We start from the raw sequence: 25,779 nt of genomic DNA on the forward strand, positions 1-25,779 counted from the left end.
TAGTGATTAATGCAATTGTAATATATCTATAGGATAATGATAAATGCAATAGTAATATATCTGTAGGATAATGATGAATGAAATTGTAATATATATCTATAAGACCGTGATTAATGCAATAGTAATATATCTATAGGATAATGATTAATGCAATAGTAATATATCTATAGGATAGTGATGAATGCAATAGTAATATATCGAAAAGGCAGTGATTAATGCAACAGTAATATATCTATAGGACAGTGATTAATGCAATAGTAATATACCCATAAGGCAGTGATTGATGCAATAGTAATACATCTTTAGGATGATGATAGATGCAATTGTAATGTATCTATAGGACAGTGATTAATGCAATAGTAATATATCTATAGGATAATGATAAATGCAATAGTAATATATCTGTAGGATAATGATGAATGAAATTGTAATATATATCTATAAGACCGCGATTAATGCAACAGTAATATATCTATAGGATAATGATAAATGCAATAGTAATATATCTGTAGGATAATGATGAATGAAATTGTAATATATATCTATAAGACCGTGATTAATGCAATAGTAATATATCTATAGGATAATGATAAATGCAATAGTAATATATCTACAAGACCGTGATTAATGCAATAGTAATATATCTATAGGACAGTGATTAATGCAATAGTAATATACCCATAGGATAGTGATGAATGCAATAGTAATATATCGAAAAGGCAGTGATTAATGCAATAGTAATATATCTATAGGACAGTGATTAATGCAATAGTAATATACCCATAGGATAGTGATGAATGCAATTGTAATATATCTATAAGACCGCGATTAATGCAACAGTAATATATCTATAGGACAGTTGAGAAGGCAGTAGTAATATATCTATAGCACAGTTATGGATGCAATTGTAATATATCTACAAGACAGAGATGAATGCCTATACATGACGAAAACAACATTTTATTCTTGCCTACAAAAGGGGATTTAATGTTATTTTTCTAAGTTTCTAAGAATAACTTACTGATATATGAAATTTGAAAAAAATCTGCCATTCTCTGAGTCAGCCCTTACTAACAATATCTGAACATTCTTGATGTTTGTGGCGGTCAGTTTCTCCTGATTTTTTGTTTGATATATATGTGCCTTTCTTTAGTATTATCATCTAAACTCGCAGAGTACAGCGAGGTGGAGATATATCACTGCAATCAGAAATAATCGACTGAGTGTTTAAAGTGGATCCACATAACTCATTGGAGTGATGAAAATGCTACCCAGAGACGAATATTTTGAAAATCTGTTTTTAGTAATCGAAGAATCTGAGCCCGAAGCGCTCTTCAGCGCTTTCTGCAATGATACTTAAATATGACCGTCGATCCAGGTCGTTATGAACTCACTGTTTATCTTGCTCACCCAGAGTGTTTACCCAGATCGTTACGAATTTCTTTTTTAAGTAATCGCCCATTGTATAAAATCAATTCACCGAATAGAAGGATCTAATTTTTCGTAGGAGTGAGGGAGTTGTTTTTGATCTTGCAAATAAAGTTATATCACATCCCAGCCCTGTATTTCCTGAATTGTTAAGGTGATACGCGCGTTGATAGTGGAAGACTTAAGCTTTCGCGCAAGGTTTCCTAAATGAACATTTCAGCTATACTCTTGCAAAATCAAGAATAAAAATTGGGAGTCACCATACAAAGTTTGGTACTATAGAACCAAATTACATGATATTCACTGGTGTTTGAAATTCAAAATGGCCGCCGTCCCTGTACTCTATGATGGAAAATAAAAATTTCGAAAAATTAAGACATTTGATTTATCTTACTCCAACAGCATGAAATGAGCCTCCACAACTAGTAGATCAAGAAAAGAATTCTAAAAACTTTAGAGTCCTAATATTTGCCCCGAGGCACATTCTACCTTAACCCTTTCACCCCCAGTTCCCTGTGTACAGGTCTAACTTTACCATATAAAACAATGGATTTGGGACAAACCATAGCGGTGAAAGGGTTAAAGAAACATCACAGCAAAATTTGAAGACAAAAGAACAGCTATTCAATTGCCCTAAAGGGTCAAATTTGACATAGTATAAATTACCCTTAACAGTGAACAAATCGTCAGAGAATATCAACCCTTAAAAACCATCTACTGTTGATTGACCAATCAGAGTGCTCAATTCAGGGTGTTTTATCTACTCGTAAAGCCTTGGTCACCAAATTCCAGAAACGAATGACAGCGCCGTAGTAAAGTACTGTCCAATCAAAAGTGAACATGTCATATTCTGTAGACATCTGGTACGTTTTAATATTCAAATTTGGTAACACAGCGGAAACCAGCTGCAACACAAAATCTGCTGTGCCCTAGGGCATTTATAGGATGTTCCATTACATTGGAAGGCTATTTCACAAATAAAAGTTTTAATTCATATCCTAAACATGTTACATTGACAAAGGGGACGGTTGACGTAGACACATTGAAAACGAAAATATATCAGTTAGGGGCGATAGTTTTTAAGTCGGATAAAACCCTCGTACTCGGGCTCTTCTGGTATATAAAGTCCAACCCTACGATAAAATGTCTCGGCCTGCGGCCTCGACATTTTATCATTGGGTTGGACTTTATATACCAGAAGAGCCCTCGTACTCGGGCTTTATCCTATACTTAAAAACTATCTACTGTTGATTGACCAATCAGAGTGCTCAATTCAGGGTGTTTTATTTACTCATAAAGCCTTGGTCACCAAATTCCAGAAACAAATGACAGCGCCGTAGTAAAGTACTGTCCAATCAAAAGTGAACATGTCATATTCTGTGGACATCTGGTACGTTTTAATATTGAAATTTGGTAACACAGCGGAAACCAGCTGCAACACAAATCTGCTGTGCCCAAGGGCATTTATATAATGTGCCCTGGGGCATTTATAGGATGTTCCATTACATTGGAAGGCTATTTCACAAATAAAAGTTTTAATTCATATCCTAAACATGTTACATTGACAAAGGGGACGGTTGACATAAACACATTGAAAACGAAAATATATCAGTTAGGGGCGATAGTTTTTAAGTCGGATAAAACCCTCGTACTCGGGCTCTTCTGGTATATAAAGTCCAACCCTACGATAAAATGTCTCGGCCTGCGGCCTCGACATTTTATCGTTGGGTTGGACTTTATATACCAGAAGAGCCCTCGTACTTGGGCTTTATCCTATACATCAACAATTCTTCGAAGTCTGGCTATTTTCTTACAGCTTTTGTTGTCTCGCTCTGGAACTTGTAAGTAAAAGGAAGATGGCTCAGGCTCGATCTTCTTTTCGATGATAAATAAATAAACAAATCAATCGATCAATCAATTAATAAATATGTTGTATAGTCTGTTATATAACAAAGCTATTCTGACATCTTGTTATTGAAAATGTCAATATCTCAGCCGCCATCAAAATTTTACATTCTAGATATATTCAATGAGAGTTACCATTGTGAAATGATAAACAAAATCTTCGTATAAGTATTTGAGGTCTTAATACATGCCGTAACCCAGGTAACACTTACATCGAAAAATTTTCTCGAGATCGGAATATTCATCATGTCTTCCGTATTTCTGAAACCCTGCCGACAAGAGATTTTATTGATTTATTGATTGATTTATTGATTGATTGATTATTAATTGATTGATCGATTGATTTGTTTATTTATTTTATCATCGAAAAGAAGATCGGGCTTGAGCCATCTTTCTTTTACTTACAAGTTCCAGAGCGAGTCAACAACAGCTGTAAGAAAATAGCCAGACTTCGAAGAATTGTTGATGCGTTGATATTCTCTGACGATTTGTGTTCACTGTTAGGGTAATTTATACTGTCTCAATTTGACCCTTTAGGAGAGCGTTTGTTTTCGAAAAAAAAAACAATAGCTTTGGAGGATAAAATTCTAATTACGTTGTTTGGTACGGAGGCTAAAACTATGAAAATAACTTTTTATTATGCATAATAGTAATCCCATGGGTTTTGCCTTACAAAAAAAGATGCAGAACTCTAAATGTAAGATTATATGTCAGTTGTAGCATTGGCGGAATATTATACTACTGCAAGGTCTGCAATGACGAAGACTATGAAAAAGTGTGAAGGCGGAACTAAGATGGCTAAATAAGAAAAGTGTGTTTCCGGCGATATGACTCCAAAAATTAGAGTAGGTGAATCGGAGGCACTACTTTATTTCTATTTTCGTTGGCCAAGGCCCGTAACATACACGAAACTTTTGAAAATGCGAAAAAATACCAATGGCCGGTGGTTTTTTTAACGTATATGTCAAGTTTCTTATTTGGCCTGATACCATGTGCCGTCACGGTGACAAATTTTCCCGACGGATATTAGTCAACTTGTGCACATCTGTCTGTTTGTCATTCTAGCGGGACTAGGGAATACTGGGCCCGTCGCTGATAATCTTACATATAAACAATGCTAAGGGGTCCATTTGCTTGACGTAGCTATTGAAAGGCCCTAAGAAAGGACAATTGTCTTTTAGTGTCGACTTTGTGTCGAGTTTCATTTTTTGTCACTGTAGTGACGCTCGTTTGGTCTGGAGATTGTTGCATCGATACGTTTTACAAGATAGCAGACGCAAAACGTCGAAGTTGATTCGAAAAAAGCAGCATATGATATGAACAATTCTATAGGCCAGGACGTTTTGCCCTTTGACCTAAATCTTGTCGATTTCTAATCAGGGCTGCTACTTTGCCAACATGGCGTTGTTTGTACAATTATATAGAGCTCATTGTGTACAACACGTTGATCAAACTGCCAGTGTTTAGGATTGACCTCTGAATTCTATGCGACGACTTGGCCAGAAAGCTAGTATCGCCTAGTACGGCGGAGTTATAGAGTTAAAAGTGCGTATGACGATTGTTGTACTGATTGTGGCGTATCTAAGGCCAGAAAAAAATCGATTTGGTTTGTTTTCAATCCAGGTCTTCTGCAAAAATGATGCAGTGACGCGGTTTTATTTTTGAGCTAAAACGATCCGACTACCGGTAATAAAACAACAAAACACAAAGATTTACTGACAGAGCTAATATTTTTACACGCAAAAAGATGCCTACGAAACGCCCACTAGCCGGATATTCATAGTGTGTGTATGGGATCCTACACATATAAACATTTTTGCCGCGGGTAGCGCCGATCATTTTCCAAAATTGAAATTTTTTTTTTGAAGTGAATGTGAAAAAAAAAATAGCTGACGCGGCTTGTATGGATGGGCAGAGCGAGGACCCCAAAGGGAAACAAAATGTTTTCTCTGTCATGCTAGCTCGAGAAATGCGCGATGTGACACTTTTGTGATGATTTCTGTACCACGCCTCCAACATTATTTACTCACAATGCAGTTTGCTCGTCTCAGCCTACTTCCACGTTCGATAGAGTTTGTTATGTTTTCCCTCGGGTTTTCCAAATGAAGGTAGAGTGCCCCTCGGGGACAGATATTTTTACACTTCGTTTCTGGTCTATCGATTGCAGGGCTCCTTTCTAAGCTCTTGAAGTAAGTAAAATTCTCACCGTCTTAGTTTTGTAAAATCGAAAAGTTTAACCATTTCCCTCTAAGTGATACACGGAGACGGCAGCCATTTTGAATTTCAAATTTCGGCTAATGTAGGCAATATGTTCCTCTAGTTCCAAATTTTCCATGGTGACCTGATTTTTTTTATCATTTCTTGGTTAAGAAATCTGTATAAGTTTAAGTTCAAGTTGTACGATTCCGAGGTGCAAAGTGCCTTAAAACACGACTAATTGATTTCCCGTAAAAGACGTCATGAATTCCGTTCGCCTGGATGATAAATTCTTCGTTGTACAAAGGCCAAATTCCAAATCAATTCATCATTTCGTGTTCATTTATCCCCTACAAGATAAACACACCTGCTAAAATACACTCGGCGTACAGGGCATAAGTTAATACACGAAAACAGCTTAAATGTTAATAACCATCGATATCAGAATGTACGGATAAAGCCATATACGTAAAATTTGAAAACTAGAAAATCATTCAGTTCAGTTATATACATCCAATAGTCCATTCAAATACCTAATACTTTGTGGCTGTATTCATCATACGGGGTATTTCATGATAACACTAACCTCCCCAAATACCAACTTTGAGGTGCCCTGGCGATACGAACGAATTCCGACCAACCTGCCAAAGATAGGGTTTTTATCGCTCGCTGAATGGATTTTACGATTGTCAACAAGCATTCGTTCGAATCATCGGCGTTAGGAGGATTGTAGGTTGTAGATTCGATTTAAGCTCTATCATTTTACGCAGAATCACAAAACAAATAAAGAAAGGACTGGACAGTTTGCGCTAGCCGTATTTTGATTTATAGTCTGTGCGTGAAACAGTTAATGGATATTTTGCATGTCATCATTGTGTCGATATTACGATCGACGAAAGATATCCACGTTTAGCGTACGTCAGTTCATTAAGGTTGAAGAAAAACACGCCCGGACATCGTATGTCAGGTAACCATGGAGATACGAGATACCGTGTACACAAAGTAAGACCTGACTTTAATGATCCAGTTTTGGATCTGCGATTTGAGCGGTCTAGACCCCGGAACAAAGAAGGCATAATTACTGGTCGATATTCCCTCGAGGTCGGTGCGTTTGTGTTTCTGTCGTACCTATATTGCGCTGACGCGCTCCAGGCTTGCACAAGACCAAGTAGATCTAACTCGCAATTCTATTGGTGTCACCAATTTGATCAAGAAAAATCCAACTTCTTTTCTTCCCGCAAAATTTTCCCGCTCACCGTAGGCTTTCTCAGGCACGTATCAGACCGCCACTTCAAAACAAATACATGATATTAACTGCTGGAACAAATCATTTATTTTCCGTAGTCAGCCATTTTGACCTCGTTCCTTTTTTTCTCGTCCATAGGGCACAGAAAATGGCATGTTATGTTATAGACACTAATATCAGTTAAACTAGTTGTACGAAAAGATAGATTATTCGTCTTCAATTCAACTTCTCTAATTATGATTTGTGCAAAGGACTTCTTGGATGGGGTCCAAATCGACTAGCGGAAACATGTTTCCAATATCTGATCGATTTAACAGACCAGAGAAGTCTACACGTTATAACGAGATTATAAGCAACAGTTTTGATTACCAGAAACGTAATTTTTTAAAGTTAGCGCACCACGCCCATGTTGTTGCCCCTGCGCATCCAATAACTGTCACCTTTCACAGCCGTTTTAAGTATCATAACAGTATAGCGACAACAAATTATGGTGTACTCTCCGAGACATATTGAAATACCCGGTATACAGCATGCCAACAGAATCTACATGCTATTTATAGAAATAGAGCGATCAATAAAAATTCTGCCCCAACATTGATTTAATTGGCGACAGTGTCTTAAATGGTCGTCACAGATACAGATGCAGAGAACAAAAATACTCAAAATAGTTGGCATCATTACAATTACATATTTATGACATGAACGTACAAATTGGTAACAAAATAACAGAAGTTCTATCTTTTTTATGACAGATCGTGTTCAGCAGGCATTGCAGCTCAAGAGACATACAAGATCTTTTACAGTCGGCAGCAGGGGCGGGAAGGTAAGAGAATCTTTACTGAACTGGCATCCACTACCGTTGTGCCGCCATTCTTGTTTTGGCTCGGCGTGATGGAGATGTTGGCGACAAGAGTGCAAGGGACAGAAACTGAACACTAATTCTTGTCGCAAGGTAGAATGTGCACCAGGGACATATATTTTGACCCTTAAACTTTTTTTATTTTCTTCTGATCAACCACTTGTGGGGGCTCATTTTGAAGCTCTGTGAGTAAGAAAAACTTTCATCGTCTTATGTTTTTTGAAAATCGAAAATTTTATTTTTTTTTCCATACACTAGCGGCCATTTTGAATGTCAAATATCGGTAAATTTGGGGCATTTTGTCTCTCAAGTACCAAAATTAGCTCGGTGATCCCCGATTTTTTATTGTTGGGTTTTAGAATGAATGGTTGAAAGATTCCGTGAGGGAAATTTGAGCGAAAGTTTAAGTCTCTTTATTTTCGAGGCGTATACTACCTTAATGTTGACCATCATAATCTAGCGAATTATGGGCTTTCTCCTCGTCGCTTCATTCCTGGAACGAGTGACTTTTTATCACGCCATATTGTGAAGATCTACAAAGCAGAGGAGAGTGTATTTTTCACGCAAATGTGGGACTTCCGTTTCGTTAAAGTTTGCCTGTGTATAAGGACAGCAATACTTGATGGCCTCCAAGGATTACCAATTAGAATAGATCAGACTACCGTGAACACACACACACACTTTCCTCTCTGTCGCACTCACCAGAATCCAGACGACAAATTTTAATCTAGGGGAGCAGAAGATCACAGATTTTCAACGTTTCAATGTGTGATTGGTGTGCTAACAAGGAAGTATCGAAAAAACTTACCAATGTGTGAGCGTGTTTCTTTTCTGAATGAGTCCGACACCGAACAAGATGTTTGGTGTTTCAGTGCCTTTCATATTATCTGCATACACAGTGTGTTAGTAGGGACCACGGATTGATAATTACACATGTTTTAATGAACAGAACAACGTAAATAAGTTTACGTACAAATTTAACCAAAAGTAAATGATATAATTTGGGAAGATTGCGATTTTCCCCTTTAAGCAATCATTTTACTGCCCGAATTTTGTAGCAGCTATAAAGCTTATATTTGCTAAAGAGAGACGATTTTAAGTCATTCTTTGGTTGTTTTCTGAGCAAAAGGTGATCTAATATTTTCAGCTTACGATTCATTATAGCATGTGGAAATCTAACTTGTTTTGTAACATCAGGGCCGCGTTGTTAGCAGCGTGATGCATCGATTAATATTTTGAGCAATATTTCCATTCACGAACTTAAACTTACAATAACGAAAAACGATATAACGTTCGATCGTGTCAAATTTCCGAACATATTCGTCCTTGCTTCACGCCGTGCGGCACAGATCAAAACATCATCGCTGACGGGAATATCTTGCTTTGACTTCTCTCTGAGCGTTGGCTCCAACAATCTTATCAGGTCCACAAGATTACATTCTCCTACGCCACCGTGACTGGTGAATCGCTGACAAATGATAAGAAATTTGTATCCTTCTCTTTGTGCACATGCGTCAGCCGAGCATGAGTAATTCACAGACCTGTAGGCAAAGCAACCAGGCATTCAAATCGCATGAAAAGAATCGTGAGGAGATATGAATCTTTTTTATGGCAAAAATCAGATATATCTTCTGCTGTGGACGACAACCACCTTTTTGCGCGAATCGAAACAACGAAACTGGTCGGCGTTATTAATTAAAGAACCTATTCATGAAAAGCGGCGGCACGAGGATGCGGGTTTGGTCGTCAGGCACACGCTGAAAACCGGAAGTGATGTTATGTAACTTCCGTTCAGTCTTTAATTACAAAGGTACCGCGTCACCAACGACACCAAGCTTGGTACCGTCAGGAATATCGTTGCCAAGCTAATTATGCAGACTCGGGGCGAACACTGTCAGGACTTTCAACCCAAGAAAAATCAACGACGAAAACGAAATACATTGGAACAATTATAAACAAAAGGGGCGAACAGCGTTAAGCAGTGAAAGTTGCCAAGGCATTTCTACTTAAAATATCCTGTTTGATATACCCGAAAGTGACAAGGGCGCTTGGGGTTTTTGTGACATTTGCTTCTCTGAGGACATGTTCCTAACATCAATCAGGGCCTCAAATGATGTAGCCATATATAGTGAGGGTCAAAGTTCATCCCACCGCACTTTACGCGGTTTATTGGTTAATAATGAGCGCTGACCTACTCGGTAAAACTGACTGGCCTTTAATGAAAATCAGATTTACAGAAATCAATCCTTGATCCTTTACAGAAATCAATCCTTGACTACGAATCAAGGGCTGCAAAAACTAATACCATCGCCCGCTATTTGTCAGCGCAGAAGACCCATTTGATCGATACCTGTACTCGCAGCAGTAACTGACATTTCGGATGCTGAATGAATAGTTAAATAGCTCGTGATGGCGGCTTCTTTATGTTTTTTTTTTCAACTCCATCCGGAGTAAGATCAAGAAACACGCTTTGCTGTGTTTGATGAAATGTTAGCAAGAGCGAGTAAAAATGTGTAACTCAGACGTGTGCTGTGATTTGGGCCGGATCCTGTTTTTTTTGTTTTAATGCGAGACACGCTGTGACCAATCGATGAAACCCTTTATTTAAAGAGGACGTGCGGGAAATGTTAATTTTTGGCACTTACTCCGTTTGTCAGAAGTATAAAGTGTCAATATGGGAATATTTTTGTGTTTGAAGTTAAAAGTTAATCACTTTGTTGCGAAAGTATGAGAGAGAGAGAGAGAGAGAGAGGAGAGAGAGAGAGAGAGAGAGAGAGAGAGAGAGAGAGAGAGAGAGAGAGTGTCAATATTTACAACATGACGAAATACAACAGAAAGTTCGTGTGCACAATATTTTCCGATTCACGATTCATGAATAATCCACGAAAAAAACACACCGTGCTTTGGGTACGATGTCACAGTACATAAATCAAAGCAATATGAGTGATGCGATTGAAAGAGACTAGCGGAAATTGAATCCCAGAAAATTGCAGAATTAAGAGACGAACAGTCATCTTCATTTGCTTGGGGCGGTTGTGATGGCTGTCAACGAGATCTATTCCTGTGAAACACTTATAAAACTACAGCAAAGTTAACTCAAGCGGTCGACGGTCTTACGTTGACCGAGCGAGGCGTGTGTCAGCAATCATCTGTTCTGCGATAGAAATGTAAGCTTCTTCAACGAGAAAGACGATAGCATACGGAAATTCGAGCAAAGCGTAAAATTCACCGCAGAGAAAAGACTGCTGTAATTCGAATCCTGCATGCTGTCACAGTTGTTACTTTCAGATAAAAAAAGAGATGAAATGTTAGACACGCAACATGCGGGCGTTCACTTCATGTGAGTAGAATAGCGCGCCTTCTCCAAGCCCACGGCGCGTTCTGAGAATACTGTTGACATTTAAAAACGAGTGCATCTTTATGATTTTTTTCTATGTTATCGCCTAGCATAGTAACAATTATTACACCTCGGGATACTTAAGATGTTTTTCAGGTCAGCACATGTGCCGCCGGGTTTACAGAGACGGCGTTAATATCATACTATGCCCTGGTAGGCAGAAAATGTATCTTTGCACGTTAAGCTTTGAACAAATATAATTCAATCTCAGAAAGAACATAAAGAAACCATATCTGTTCGTCTATTCAACTGCTTTTGTACTTATCGATGAATTAGTCAATCCAGCTGACTATTTGAAATCATGTCCCTAGGCCAGCATGCCAACTGTATTCTTCCCTTCCTGCCTGCATGCTTGTCTGGCTGTCTGTCTGTCTGTCTGTCTGTCTGTCTGTCTGACTGACTCTGACTGACCCACTGAATGTATGTATGTATGTATGTATGTATGTATGTATGTATGTATGTATGTATGTATGTATGTATGTATGTATGTATGTATGTATGTGTAGGTAGGTAGGTAGGTAGGTAAGTAGGTAGGTGGGTAGGTATTGATGTACCCCAATATTTAAGTTTTCCACAAAGACAACATGCATATACTACTAAATAGCATACATATTGAGGCCAACTAGGGCATACAGGAAGACTGTCGCTTTAAGAAACGCCGAAGAAAGTGATCCACGAACTATAAGCCTAAGACATATCTTTCGTATGGAACTTGACAAGAGGAAGTAAAATTTTCTGTTTCCAATTTAAAAATTACACAGGAGCACAAGAGTCCAATGGTAGGACCTTAATCTTTTTTGTGAACAGTCTGTTTTAGAGGGATATATGTTCCAATTCTCAAAGTGTCGTCGAGTCGATGCCTCGGTGATAATTGTCGGTTAAAATTAATCACAACGAATCATACTGAAGATAACGGCAAAATGTCATTATATCAGCTGCTCAAAGATGAAGTTAGGGTTAAGATTACTCAGGAAAAATCGCTCGGTTGCGCTCAGGTAATATCGAACCGAGTATTGTGGAGCCCTATCTGCACCAAATTTTATCTTGTCGATGCACTAGTTGTGAACTCTTTGTTCAATTCCCTTGTCAAAAATATTACAGAGCTCCATGTCATGAGTATAGGATCGCGGTGTAGATCCGTCAGCTAACCAATTTCTGCCGCGGCATTTTGAAAGCCGCTGTTAGATCGGAGACAAGATTCTGTCCTCTTGGAAATCTAACACTTAGGTCATGCTGACCCCTTTTAGGTAGCGCAGAACTGGCGTGTTCGAGTGATTTGGCATTGCCTTACACTAGTAGTCTTGAGATTTACAGTAGCTCATCTTAGAAAGGATGAACGTCACCATGGCAACAAGCCGTAACGCTCTCAGCGTGTTCATGTGCAGGTATACGCTTTGTTACGGATTTCGCTGAAAGGCATGAATTACTGCACCAATACTCGACTCGTGAAATACCTCCTTCGATAACTACTGCAACGCCCCCGCCCTCCTCAGAAAAGGAAAACACGCTCTCTCCTATTACTTTGTATGTATCTCAATCAAGGTAGGTATGCTCACAGACAAGCCTGATAGAATATTCTTCAATTACACAGTCTCTGAATGAGTATTATTGCACTGAAAAGAACGGTTCTGGACATGGTTTTTGTCATTAGATCAAACTTCAATATCCTTTCGGTGCCATTAATCGACCGTCGTTCCGAAAGATTATCAACGTTAATCTTCGCTACGAATGGCCGTCGTAATATTTGTCGACCACTCTACAAAAGACCAAAAGCAGGATATTGCCTCGGAGTCGACGATGTTGGCAAACAAAATCCATCGCTGACATGAGGCTTTTCAAAAGTCTCCCTGCTCTATTGAATCGGCAAACATGATTAAAGCGACTTCAATATAACCGTCATTGTGTTATATGTAAGCGCAAAGTCGTTTCTGCAATGGCACACCACACTTGAATGCCATGCCGGTCGTTGTACAGTGAATCCACGCGTTGCAAAACTAGTTTTATAATGATGGAGCAATAAGCGCCCTGGTTTCCCAGTCGCATCGTCCTTATCAGTCCGTATAAAAGATCTATTGCCTCTCCCCTCGACCGTAACCAGAGAAAACGGCCGCATCTAGTTTAATCGTCCGCCACATCTTGAAATATGGTACATATTCAAGGAGAGAAATTACAATTTCCTTGAGTCACCGACCTCTTGTAGCTCTCGGTGACTTTGCCGGTCACGCGCGTATGAACGTTTTCATTCTATTTAAAGTTTTGCAAAATCACGTCCCCCTCATCAAAATAAAGTAATTCTTTTGAAGTGGCGTGTTGTTGTTTTTTTGGCGCCATTTAGGTTGTAGTTTGGCTCTAATTGCCGATGGACCTTTCGGAAAGAATAATTTATGGATAATTTGAAAACCAAAGATCGCATTGGCATTTAGAGTCATGGTTAGTCAGCGAGGACGTCCTTGCAATTGGAAGCGTTTCAAAATGTTAACAAACAACAAACACGTTAACAGTCAAACAAAGCCAATAGGTTTTGTTAGTTTCCACTTCTTGTCACGGCAATGAACTCTTCGATTTTAACAAAAAACAAAAAAAAAAAAAACAAATACGAGAGTGAAGACCCCACATAATCCCACGGTCATACTTTCAAGCGGCATGAGTATGATCACTGTGTATTGTAAAAAAAATTGAGAACCCGAGACTCAGTTGGTGTCCCCAAGGCACATCCTGCCTTGATGTCGTAAAGCCATTTTTGATCTCACAAACGAGAGCTTACACAAAAACGAAAACCAACACAAGCAACGCATGAAGAAGAAAATCCCGAAGTTCAAACGAAGTGGGTTGATTGCGACAGTAGTAAAACCACCTTTAGTTGTATCATGATCGCACTCTTTATCTGTAATATGATCGAAATGGTCTACATCGACCATGGTCTTTGGAAAGAATACACTGTAATATGGTGGATGCCATTAGCCAACCTATTTTGCCAGAATCATTGTACAGCAAATCAGTTGTTCAAAATGAGCCTTATCTATCGATGAATTTTGACCGAAAGAACGTGATATGCTATAATTTTCGTACATTTTCAAAAAAGTTCCTTAATTTGGGAATTGTGCCAGGAAAGCTCGTCTCCAAATATCCAGCGTCACTGTCGTCTTGGAAACCCATTCAGGGCGTCAGAACTGGCTGTATTCTTCTGTCGGAGCGAGCTGTTTCAGAACTCCAAATCACGCCTCTATTTATCCTCGTATTCTAAAAATTGTTACACCGTCATTGCAGATCTGAAAAATTTAAGGTCATAGCGCTCTATCGGAACAACATTCGGGTATTTTACAAGCGCCCTCAGTGTACCATGAGTATGTCAGACTCTGCCACTGCCTTACTGACGCTGTATCATATTAGATCGAGGTAAATAATTTTTTTATTTTGCGTTACTGGCGCGCAAAGGTTTTGAAGTTTTTCACGAAAACACTCCACTATATATTTGAATAGGAATCAACGACATCGCTTTACTGCCTACAAATCTATGACTTAAAGAAAATTGTAAGAAGTACTTAAAAGACCTGCATTCTTGCAGAGTGTCACTTGTAGTGTAGATTATGAAGGTAAATACGAAGTTTCTGGGAATGGCCTTGGAGAGGAAAAATCAATTAAAAAAGTTTTTTTGTGTAAAATTCCTTTTAACCTTTCAAAATTTTGAGTAGATGCAGAGCAGAGACTTCGAATTACTCTGGCCTTGGCGTACGCGCACAAGGAGCACATACTGCCACTTACCCGTTCTATAAACAGCCTCATGCAACACGGGCTAGAGATCCGTTTGAATCTTGGCACGTTTTTTGAGTATTTCATGCTGTGCGCGCCACAGTCACGAATATTCGTATCAACCTATAGGTTGCTCGGACAAGTCCATGCTGTCGTTCGTGACTCGCGAGATCTCGTGCCCGCCGATGCAGCGCTTTTCTTATCTGAATTCTATGCAGCAAGCATCGAGCAGAGATTCGGCAGTATGGCAGCTTCATATCGTCCAGACGCAAACAGGCCCGTATTTACACGGCGCTGTCGCTATGACGACGGGTGAAGCTGGGCTCTGTTGTACTGAAGAAACTCGCGTCGCAAGAAAAACTCATCACAACTTAAAGCTCATCAATCAAAACAAAATTCAATCCAAATGGAAAGGCAGGATGACAAACCTTCAGGCAAGAAGACAATTTGAACACTCCCCTTCGCACGTCAATACTTCACTCGCTACCGGGCATGTCTAATATTTCATGTCATATACATATTGCCTATTCATTTTTTATACTCTCCAATGCATTGTAATGTATTCTTGACGTCTGCTAAATTGATTTTTTTTCATCATATTGAAAAAAAATACATAGATAGTAAGTTATCAGATTTACGAATGGAGTTGCATTAAAATGACAATTTGATCAGTCTCGTCAGGTTTTAAAACCAGAAACTGATTATAGTCTACGATCTTTTTTCTCCTTCGCCTTTCATTTGTTCAACACTTGAAAACAGAAGCAGGATAGGATTGTGTAAGTCCCGCTCGTTGGAATTGTTCGCGCTAGGAACAGATCTTCTGAAAATAGAACCTGAATTCCAGTCACTCGGTAATGTGGTTTGTTGAACTACTTACTGTCAGTGTGGCAATGTCATTTTTAAAAATGTCGAAGTTTGACAACGTTATGCTCCTAGAGCTAGTCCCATTTCCAGTCCAGTGTTGGCGATTCTGGAATTGTTAGCTATTTTGACTCGCAAAAGCAGAATGGGAAGTAGGAATAATTTTAAAACTTTCCTTTCACGACCCTGTCAACTTTGTAGATGTTTTACTAAGTATCTAACAGGGGTACTTTAACAAAAAAAACATTAGGTTATTTACCGTTTAAAATATGGTATTTTTTTTCAAATTTCGTCTTTTTTCAGTATCGGCGAGAAAAAAGTTCTCGCTTCGTTTGATATTCTGCAATGCCTTCATTATATTTGCCTTTTACGTCAAACTTTCTTTCTCTTTTGAGTCACAACATATAATTGTTATTAGGGAAATCGAAATCTTCCGATGAAACGTTCTAACAAGCTCGGAAACGATTAAGTCTCATTCAAACTCGACAAACGGTGTGTTTGTTCCTACCACCCGCGGTTACTAAGAGCGGAAAACGACTTTACGTGTGATTTTTCCAATAAAAAGTAACCCAAAATGGAGTGCTCAGTAAATAACGCAGAGTTGAATTCATGAAAAGCCGTTTCCACTCTAGAGTACTTTGATTGTCGGAATAGGAAATCGATGGCAGTTGGGACGGAGATGTTTGGATCGGGTCGGTCCTGTAAGTAATGTGTTTTTCACAATCTACTCTATATACAGATAGAAAATCACATAACAAACATTGATGTCGGGCAAGGTGAAAATAAACTACCTCCATTTTATGCGTAGGGAACTTCTTTGCCAACTTCATATACAATCTGATAACGCACTTTAATGTGATTTTAGTTACAAGAAGCGGCAAAATATTGTTCAATAGGAAAATAATGATTGAAAGTTCCCAGGATTCAGAACGTTGAGATAAGTCCCTATGGGGCAAGATATGGATTTTCCTCTAAATCACAGGATAGAGGGACTGTGTCTAAATATATATTTATACAATCAGTGACCTTTGAAATAGAATTCTCGAAGCGTCAGTATAGTTGAGGATGCAGCGAAAGGAGAATACAATCGGATGCCTAATCCAAAAAGATGAATTATAGGACATGCAGTGAGGGTTATATAGTCAATGTAATATTTTGTAATTTTTTTGTATAAACCTTTGTCGACTGGTGTGGATTTTTATTTCTGATCCTCGCCGTAGCGCCCGAGTATATTTGTCGCCCTGAGTGTGAAATAATGTTCGTGAACAATACTCTCAATTCTCGTTCAGAAATATTCACATTTTACGAAAATGTAAACACAAAACGTACTATACATTACGTACGTGACCACTTGTCTGAAGGTCTTCTGGAAATCGCCCCTACCAAAGGCTTTTACTTTCATAGAGACAGACATTAAAGGTACCTCAAGCACTAAGTCTTAATGCATTTTCCATTATGCTGTTTATGTAAAATGTAGTTTCAACCCCCACAGACATTTGGCAATACTCGACGTACTCGGTGTTAAGTCACAAAGACGGCCACAGAATCTGTTCAATGTTATTTTTAATCCATTGAATTTTAGTCCTGGAAAGGAAAAGAAATTGTCTACAATAACAATGTATATAATGTGCTATATATTGTGTTGGCAATGTAACACTGTATAATCGAAATATTTCAACACGTTTAGGGGAAGAATAAAGGACTCTGTGTTTCGTTTTATAAGATCTAGTAATGAGAAATGTTATAAAGCGTTACAGCTAATACGCGTTTAATAAGGGCAGAAAGGGTATGGCAAACTAACGGATGTGAAAACTGCAAGGCATGGCGTACAAAATAAGCGCCGTAATCTTTCTCGAACAAAAGCTCAGATTTTCTTTCAAACACAGTAAAGACACTGACAAAGGTTTGCCGATTTCCCGCAGCTGTAATCGTTCTTATTACAGAAAGTACACGTAAACTCATTAGCTTGAATAGGAAAGTGAACAGGGGCAGTCATATTCACCAAGCAAGATAATCATGACGTCATGCGTTAAATTCTGAGCTTGCTTCCAGGGCATTATCACTTCATTAGTGTATGGATATTTGCTGTCTGCCAGTGGGTAACGTCTACTCAACGGGGCGGCATCAGATGCAACTAAAAGTCTATCGATTGAGGCAATACACGCCTCGAAGCAAAGAGTTTCAAACCTTTGCTCAAACTTTCTTTAAGGAATATTCCTGCAACTATTCCTTACATATTCACTAATGAAAGTCAGGACTTACTAAGCAAAAGTGCGAGATCAGAGAAACTGATTGCCTACATTTATCGACATCTAAAATTCAAAATGGCCGCTATACCCTGTGATAGCTCCACAGGGAGAACATGAATGTTAAAATTCCGTCGAGAATAACGGTGAAAATTTCAGTCACTCCACAGGGTTTAAGCTGAGCCTACATAGGTACATTCATCAGAAAAGTGTTGTAGACATTGTCCCAAAGCTGTCGTTGCCGCGCATTCTACCTTAAAATTCAAATAATACCGACGAAACGACAAGGCCGAAAGGCATTCTAAACATAAAACGTCAAAACAGAAGTCTAAATAATTGAACAGTTACAGATTTTGATATCGTTGCGCCTCTCGGTAAAAATACAGTAGATTTCAAATTTAATCTTTGAACCAGTCTTACTAATGTCGACTACAACCGACGATGTGTTCCAGAACGTTTTCCAAGTCAATCCCAGTGTAGTCATCTAGAAATCATATCAAGCACAAAAGATATAGTTGTATAAATAGACTGCCCCCACGAGAGCCTTGGGGAACAAATGAGATTACCCTGATTTAGAGAATACAGTTAAATGACTTATTAGAAATGCATCGAGTCTTAATATCTAGATTAAATCGAGCATAGGTTTTCGGCCAGCTTAACGTTAAGATGAAACACTGTGTAATGGGAGCATATGGCTACGAGTAGGCCGTACAATGCCCCATTTCACGTTGTACATTCACAACGTCTAATGCGATAGCAAGAAGTAAGGATTAGGTGCGATATTTAAGATGAGTGGATTCATACTCTCACTGTCGTTGATTCAAAACAAAGTGATCTGCATGACTACATTTTGGTTGTATTGTTGGTGTGCTGTTCACAGCAATAGTGTAGTAAGTTACACTTTTTATGAGAGGCTGTGCTAAACTTTTTTGAACATGTAGTCGACGCTATACGATTATAGTACATATACTGGCTGGCTGTCATGGTAACAGCATATGATGTAATACACCCCGTCCAAACTCTCTGTTGTGATTCGTCAATTTACGGTCACGTGGTATGCATCACTGTGCTGATACATGCAAGGAGCAAGTTACAAGTCAATGGTACAGCAAATGTCAACGGTTACCAATTCTGAAACCTGTTGACGCCGTCTACGCATGCGCATATATTAGAGTGTGTAAAGAGGAGGGCGGTGTCACTTGCAACTGAGACAAGTGATGATAGCTGAGAAATATTTCGACTCTTTGGCGAAAAGTGGATCAAGTGTGTTACAAAACACACACTGACTAGCCGTATTCAAGTAGCAGGATGGTTGTTTTCCCTCACGCCTGATAAGAGTGGCTCAAAACAGTCTGTTTCCCTCGACCTACAGCTTCTCTATATTTAAAATAGACTGCTCAAGGCGACCATCAGGCCTGGGGAAAAACAAATGTATGCTGTCACTAGAATGCATTACTTTCAGCATGGTAAGAAATCAAAGTAACTTACACCTCATCGTATTCTGTGACATGGTTTACTGGAGTTGTCAATACCTGCAGAATAATAGAATATCACACCCCCAAGGACCTGAGATCAGATTTCTCACACGAGTTGGGGATATTTTGTCTCACACGAGCCGCAGGCGAGTGTGAGACAAAATGCGTTAAATTCACATTGGACACGTTCAACATCATCCAAAATCGTGACAACTCTGTCGTCTGCCACTGTACTTTGACCTGCTTACTTTGTAGTTCTGGTCCGTGTATTACGCGTCGTGCCATTGGATAACATTTTGCGCTTGGAACAAAACAGACTGTTTATCATCCAATCAGAGCTCGTGTAATATGTACTGCAGAGTGTGGGACGGTTTCTGAGAGCGTGGGATCGATTTTTCCCACAGTGTCGATCCCGCACTCCCAGCGGCCAGGAATGTGAGAACATGCGTTCTCCCAAGAATTTTACACTGGTCCTCTTTGGAAATCAGTACATTTTTTTACTGAGGGAGCTAACCAGTATAAATATGAATGAAAAAATAAACAAATAAATAGATAAATGAATAAATAGATAAATAAATAAATAAATAAAATATCAACAGTACGGGCAATGAACGAGTACAATCTCCAAGGGGGAAGTAACTCTGAATTTCAAAGACCTGTCCCGGAGTAAAAAATGGACATTATATCTTTTTTTTCTGGAAATCAGTGTCGTACATTTGAAAATCAAACCGGACAAAAAATACCCAACACGCTTCAGTGCTGTTTGCGTCGAGTGTCGGTTAGACTTTTAAAAAATAGAACGTTAGGTTGTCGACATTTTCACTAGTATGAGTTCACCGAGATTTCTTAAATTTTAAAGAATAGCATGTTGACAAAACGCAAAGACGATAATAACATAGTGTTTTTCCCATGTAGACATGAGAATGTATACACCAAGCGGAAAAGGCAGCGGTCATTTCACAGGTATAAGGTGGCTGACGATTTTTATTAGCTTTGTTTCACAGAAAAGTGTGGATGCACATATAGCATACAAGGCGTAAGCTTATTTAGCACCTTGACATCTGTTCAATCGTTATTGGCCGATGAGTTGCACAACAAAAGTACGTCAAAAGTAGCATTGAAGTCTAATTCGTGTAGTAATCCCGCTTTCGCCTCGCTCCAGTATACAAATCAATATCGCCAAAAACGATTTCGAAAGGAATTAATATTGCACAGATAGAACAGATGACGTTTGAAGCATCCTTGAGGACTAAATCTCACAGATGATTTCCGAAACGAGGATAAATATAACATGAATGAATGACGCTGGCAAAAAATTGTTGTGGATTAAAAAAAAGCTATGACCATAGGGAAAACAGATGGTACCAAAGTATTTCAATTTTTGCCAAGCGAGTATATTGTTTATTAAAGACATCAAGCGGACCCTTGTTATAGAAAAGCCTTTCATGTGGTATATGTGAGGATTCACTGAGCTGGAATAGGTATTCTATTTGAGATGAAATCGTTTGAAGGTTTCAAAGGTGATTAATTACCAGTACGTAGGGAGAATTAAGAGTAGCGGTGACAATGGCGTGCCTTGTTTTTTTATGGTACGTTATAACGGCACTGGTGGATGATAACGAGTGGATGTTGAATTTAGCCACTGTTATCAATAATGCTAGTTTGTGTGCGAATGAGTGAAATGTGGTCATCGCTCTCGGATTTAAGCTAAAAGACATTCTACTAAAAGAGATTTACTTCCATTGAGATGTGTAGGGCTTCAAGCGTGACTGGCCTCTAAAATAAAGAATTACCTCTGCAGTGTAACACTAGTAGGGCTTGAAAACCGCACACGTAGAGCGAAGCCTGGTGTTTTAATTTTGAATGCAGGCAGTACAGAGGAAATGAATTTTGCTTTCCTTACAAAACAAATTTTCAACCGAGGCCGTTTTGTGATAATTATCTGACAAACAACATTTTGTTTCCATTCTGATAATTACTTGAAAGGCAACACATCCTTTCTGTTCTATTTTTTACAGATGGGCCAACATCTCACTTCAGGATGGGAACGGCGGCCTGGTCTCTGTCGCACCAACCATGCCCATCAACACAGCAAAGTAAGCCCTAGATATAGTTTTTGTGAATTGTATGCAGGTACCTTCAACACTCGCAAATTTTCATCGCACACGGCGCTCTCTTTGTCTACACTTGGCTTTGAACGTCGACCTGCAACTAACGACCGTTCATTTTACTCTTCAAAGAGCACTCCATGCAATGTTTGCAATCAAAGTTTTTGAGAGCACTTCTCTCCAGAAAAAAATGGTTATAGTGAATTAAACAAATTACTATGAATAATATCTACCGTATTGTTTTCAAGTTTGTCGCTTAAACAGCGTACGTCATAGGGTTATTGAGTGCGAGACTGGACTCTTACGAAGTCGTTTGTATACAGCATTACAGCGTGTTTCAGTTTGCAAACGATAACTGTACGGCATTTACTTATTTCCTTTGCAACTTAAGAATTATTTCGCGCGCTGACTGATCTGTCCCGACAAATTACAGAAAAGCTTCATGTTGGGAGAAAATCAATCGCTACAGAGCAATGGTGGCGATACAAATGGACATGAGTTTTATCTCTGTTACCGGACACATACCATTGCATCATCTGCATTCTCTGACATTGTTATCGGAAGAAATAAGCAGGGGTATTTCGTTTTCTTTTAGACCAGAGAAGAAACCGCGTATCATCATGGCCTGAGGTTAAAATAATGATGAAAGGAACAGCAATATTGCAAAATTCGCCTTTGACTGTCTCTGCCATTTAAGTAATTCATTAACGTTTTTTCAATTTTCCAGCAACCCATACAAAGTCATCGTTCAAGAGTCACGGCAGACACACGGTAAGTAGAAATGGACATTTATATATGCAAATGAATTAACAGTTCTAATTGGTTGCAGGTCAACTTAAGCACATTTGAGCTTCACAAGACTTACTACATGCTAGTTGGTGGCCAAAGGCCGTTAGCATGAGCATATCTTTGTTCACAATAGTTTGAAGCTTTTTTAATAGAACCAACAGACAAAAATCAGATAGTTTTTAGCTCCCATAGCCATATGTATATATGGCAATGGAAGCTATTCTTATAGGCTAGGGAAATGTCTGTATGTATGTATGTCTGTATGTCTGTATGTCTGTACGTCTGTATGTCTGTATGTCTGTATGTCTGTATGTCTGTATGTCTGTCCGTCAACATCAAAAACTCCAAAACCGCTGTACATTTCATCTTGATATTTGGTGTGTACATGGATGATGGGCTGTAGATGAGATTTTGTTCAAATGAAGTTGTCATTGCCAAAAATATGCAAATTAAGTGAAAAAATGTAAAAACAGTCAAAATTGAAAAAACTCAATAACCACTGAGCAGATTACATGAAAATTAGCATGTAAGTACTTTGGGCTGACATGAAATGATTATGCACATCTTGGGTCAGTATCTTGGACTTGCTATTTTTCATGAATTTTTTTGTAATTTTCTCCCATTTTTGGTCAAAAAATCTGCTCTGAAACCACAAGTCCGATTGATTTGAAACTTGGTATGGAAGTGCATAGGAGTGACCTTTCCCAAATTTGGGCAAATCGTGGTGAAATTTGCATATTTTTAGTTTACACGTCCATAGACTCCCATGTATAAGGCAGATCTCCATAGACTCCCATGTATAAGGCCACGAAAAATAAAAATTTAGTTTCTCATCGTATTCATATTGCAAAAAGGATGCAGTGACACAATTTTTAGTCCCCACTACCGTGGCCGAAAACGACACAGACCTCTTCAGTTTGTAATTGCGTCGTTCTGTTAGAGCTGCGTCGTTCTGTTTTGACCTGCGCTCTTCAGTTTGTAATTGCGTCGTTCTGTTTGAGCTGCGTCGTTCTCACTCTCGAACCAGAGTTCTTATCGCGCGTACGCTGAATAAGTATCTCTGGCACAGGCAGATTAATATTCATGTGACCTCGAGGTCATTGGAACGTCAGTGAACTACTTTTTTACCTGCCGCGCACTGTAGCTATGGTATTGCCACAGTAACGCGCGGCAGTTTTGAATTCGTTCCAGCACGCGCACAGTTATCTACAAATTCAAATAAAAACGCCATTTTTCCTTTCAGTGTTAATTTATTGTTCTTTCTTGAGTATGCATATATACGCCTTGGTAAATAACTTTGAGTGCAGGAGGGGTCACAATTCAAGAAAATACATCATCAGCAGACGATACAGGGGATTCTCACAAAGGTCAGAATAGGTCACAGCCTTGTTTCTTCCCGAATAATTGCACTATTTAAAAGTAGTTCCAATGGTAATTATATTTTTCCAGTTCGTGTTTTGCTATAAACTTATAGTAATTTGTTTTCAAACCGATGAACATTTTTGCATCGAGGATGGACTTTGTATTTACGGCGAGTTCGTCTCGGTGGTCGGTTTTCGAGCTGACTTCCGGTTTGCGGATCGGTATGTGGTGATTTACCACGTAAACAAGACACCTGTGGCAGAGTCATTATCGGCGACAGCGCAAGGAATTGTGGGAAAGACACGCCGATAAGAACTCTGCGTTGGAGATTGCGTCGTTCTGTTTTGACCTGCGCTCTTCAGTTTGTAAATTGCGTCGTTCTGTTTGAGCTGCGTCGTTCTGTTTGACCTGCGCTCTTCAGTTTGTAATTGCGTCGTTCTGTTGAGCTGCGTCGTTCTGTTTTGACCTGCGCTCTTCAGTTTGTAATTGCGTCGTTCTGTTTGAGCTGCGTCGTTCTGTTTTGACCTGCGCTCTTCAGTTTGTAATTGCGTCGTTCTGTTAGAGCTGCGTCGTTCTGTTTTGACCTACGCTCTTCAGTTTGTAATTGTGTCGTACTGTTTGAACTGCATCGTTCTGTTTGATCGTCGCTCTTCAGTTTGTTTTGTTGTAATAAAGGGAAAGCAACTCCACACATCGTTCATATCTGAGTTGTTTGCATTTTGTGTATGATATTGTGTATATTGTGAGTGTGTATCATGTTTGATTGTTTTATGTGAGGGAAAGCAACTCCTCACACCTTTCATATGTGAATTCTTTGCGTTTTGTGTATGATTCTATGTGTGTGTATATCATGTTTAGCTGTTTTATGTAAAGGGTTGATTAGCCATGGCGAGACGTACCCGTAATTTACGTGTCTTGCTGTTAACCCACATTGGAGCGGAGAGACTAGCGTTACACTGCGATCCTTTGAAGCTACGTTTCTAAAACAGAGTTTTCTTCATCAGTCACTTAAAATTCATTTTTGATTGGTGAGACATGTTGAATGATTGATTGATTTTATGTGTTAATATGTTGTTCCACTGAAGTTTGTTGTTCAATTACGGAAGCTATGTCTACGGTTTGATCTTGTTGTGTTTGTGTATGCTCATGTGAATCGGCGCGGAGTGCCATCTATTGTAGCTTTTGTGAAGTCTGGCATATGTAAGTGTATCGCATACTTCTGTTCCTTCTGTATGCGATTATTGGTTGCTCGAAGGTTTGCAGCATGAAAAAAATATTTGGGACAAGATTTCACTGACGTTCTTGATCCAAAGCTTAAATAGTATAAAATCATGGACTTTTGTATAAAATACAGCAAAAACGGGATAAGTGTCAAAGACACAAGGAAAAAAAGCTGGAGCAACAAAAAAGGACCTCGAAATTAAGAAAGTGAAATAGTAAAACATGAAAAGACATTGATGAAGTTCAGAGAGCTTTAGATGATATTTACGAAGTCAAAACACAAGGTATTAGGCCTATTCAACATATATGCTAGAATAAGATGACATGAGCTTGTTGAAAAAAGCAATGCTTATTTTTTGAAGCTTGAAAAGAGAAATCATTACAAAATCACATTCGTAAACTTCAAGCATCTACAGATTTAAATGAAATTTTAAACACGCAGAAAGAATTTTATCGAAATTTATACCAGACTACACATTGTTTTCCTGAAGAAAAACCAGAAGAGTTCACTGGCGATTTGCATATTCCTTTACTGTCTGAATTACAGAACAAATATTTGTGAGGGTTATTTGAGTCTCGAAGAATGCTACCAAGCTTCGAAAAACATGTCCAGTAATTAAAGCCCGGGGAATGGCGTTTCTGGCCCTTGTATGGTAATTTAATTGTACTGAGTTTCAACTATATGTACACGTCCATATGGAGAGTTGTCAGTGTCAGTTTCCCAAAGACAAGCAACCATTACTTTGATTGATAAAAAAAAGATCGTCTGTAGCTGAAAACTTGGGGACTTATTTCTCTTTTAAACTTTTATTATAAAAATTGTTGCCAATTCCCTTTTAATTCGAATTTCAAAGTTTTATCGGAAATAATTTACCCAAATCAAGCTGGTTAATATGTGAAAGGTCGCTACATCGGTGACGCTGTTTGCAAGATTTT

General features: G+C 38.7%; 1 protein-coding gene across 8 annotated transcripts in view; it reads left to right on the forward strand.

Moving 5' to 3' along the window:
* LOC139127409 (high affinity cGMP-specific 3',5'-cyclic phosphodiesterase 9A-like) overlaps positions 1–25,779 on the forward strand; it is a 76,284-nt gene that overhangs the window by 24,813 nt on the left and 25,692 nt on the right. For all 8 annotated transcript variants that reach the window (XM_070693328.1, XM_070693329.1, XM_070693326.1 and 5 more), the window contains 3 exons: positions 7,528–7,598; positions 21,382–21,459; positions 22,199–22,242. In XM_070693328.1, coding sequence (XP_070549429.1) covers positions 7,528–7,598; positions 21,382–21,459; positions 22,199–22,242 — 193 coding nt within the window. The remainder of the gene's footprint in view (positions 1–7,527; positions 7,599–21,381; positions 21,460–22,198; positions 22,243–25,779) is intronic.

This window comes from Ptychodera flava, unplaced genomic scaffold (assembly GCF_041260155.1).
Source record: "Ptychodera flava strain L36383 unplaced genomic scaffold, AS_Pfla_20210202 Scaffold_31__1_contigs__length_3010019_pilon, whole genome shotgun sequence".
NCBI lineage: Eukaryota > Metazoa > Hemichordata > Enteropneusta > Ptychoderidae > Ptychodera > Ptychodera flava.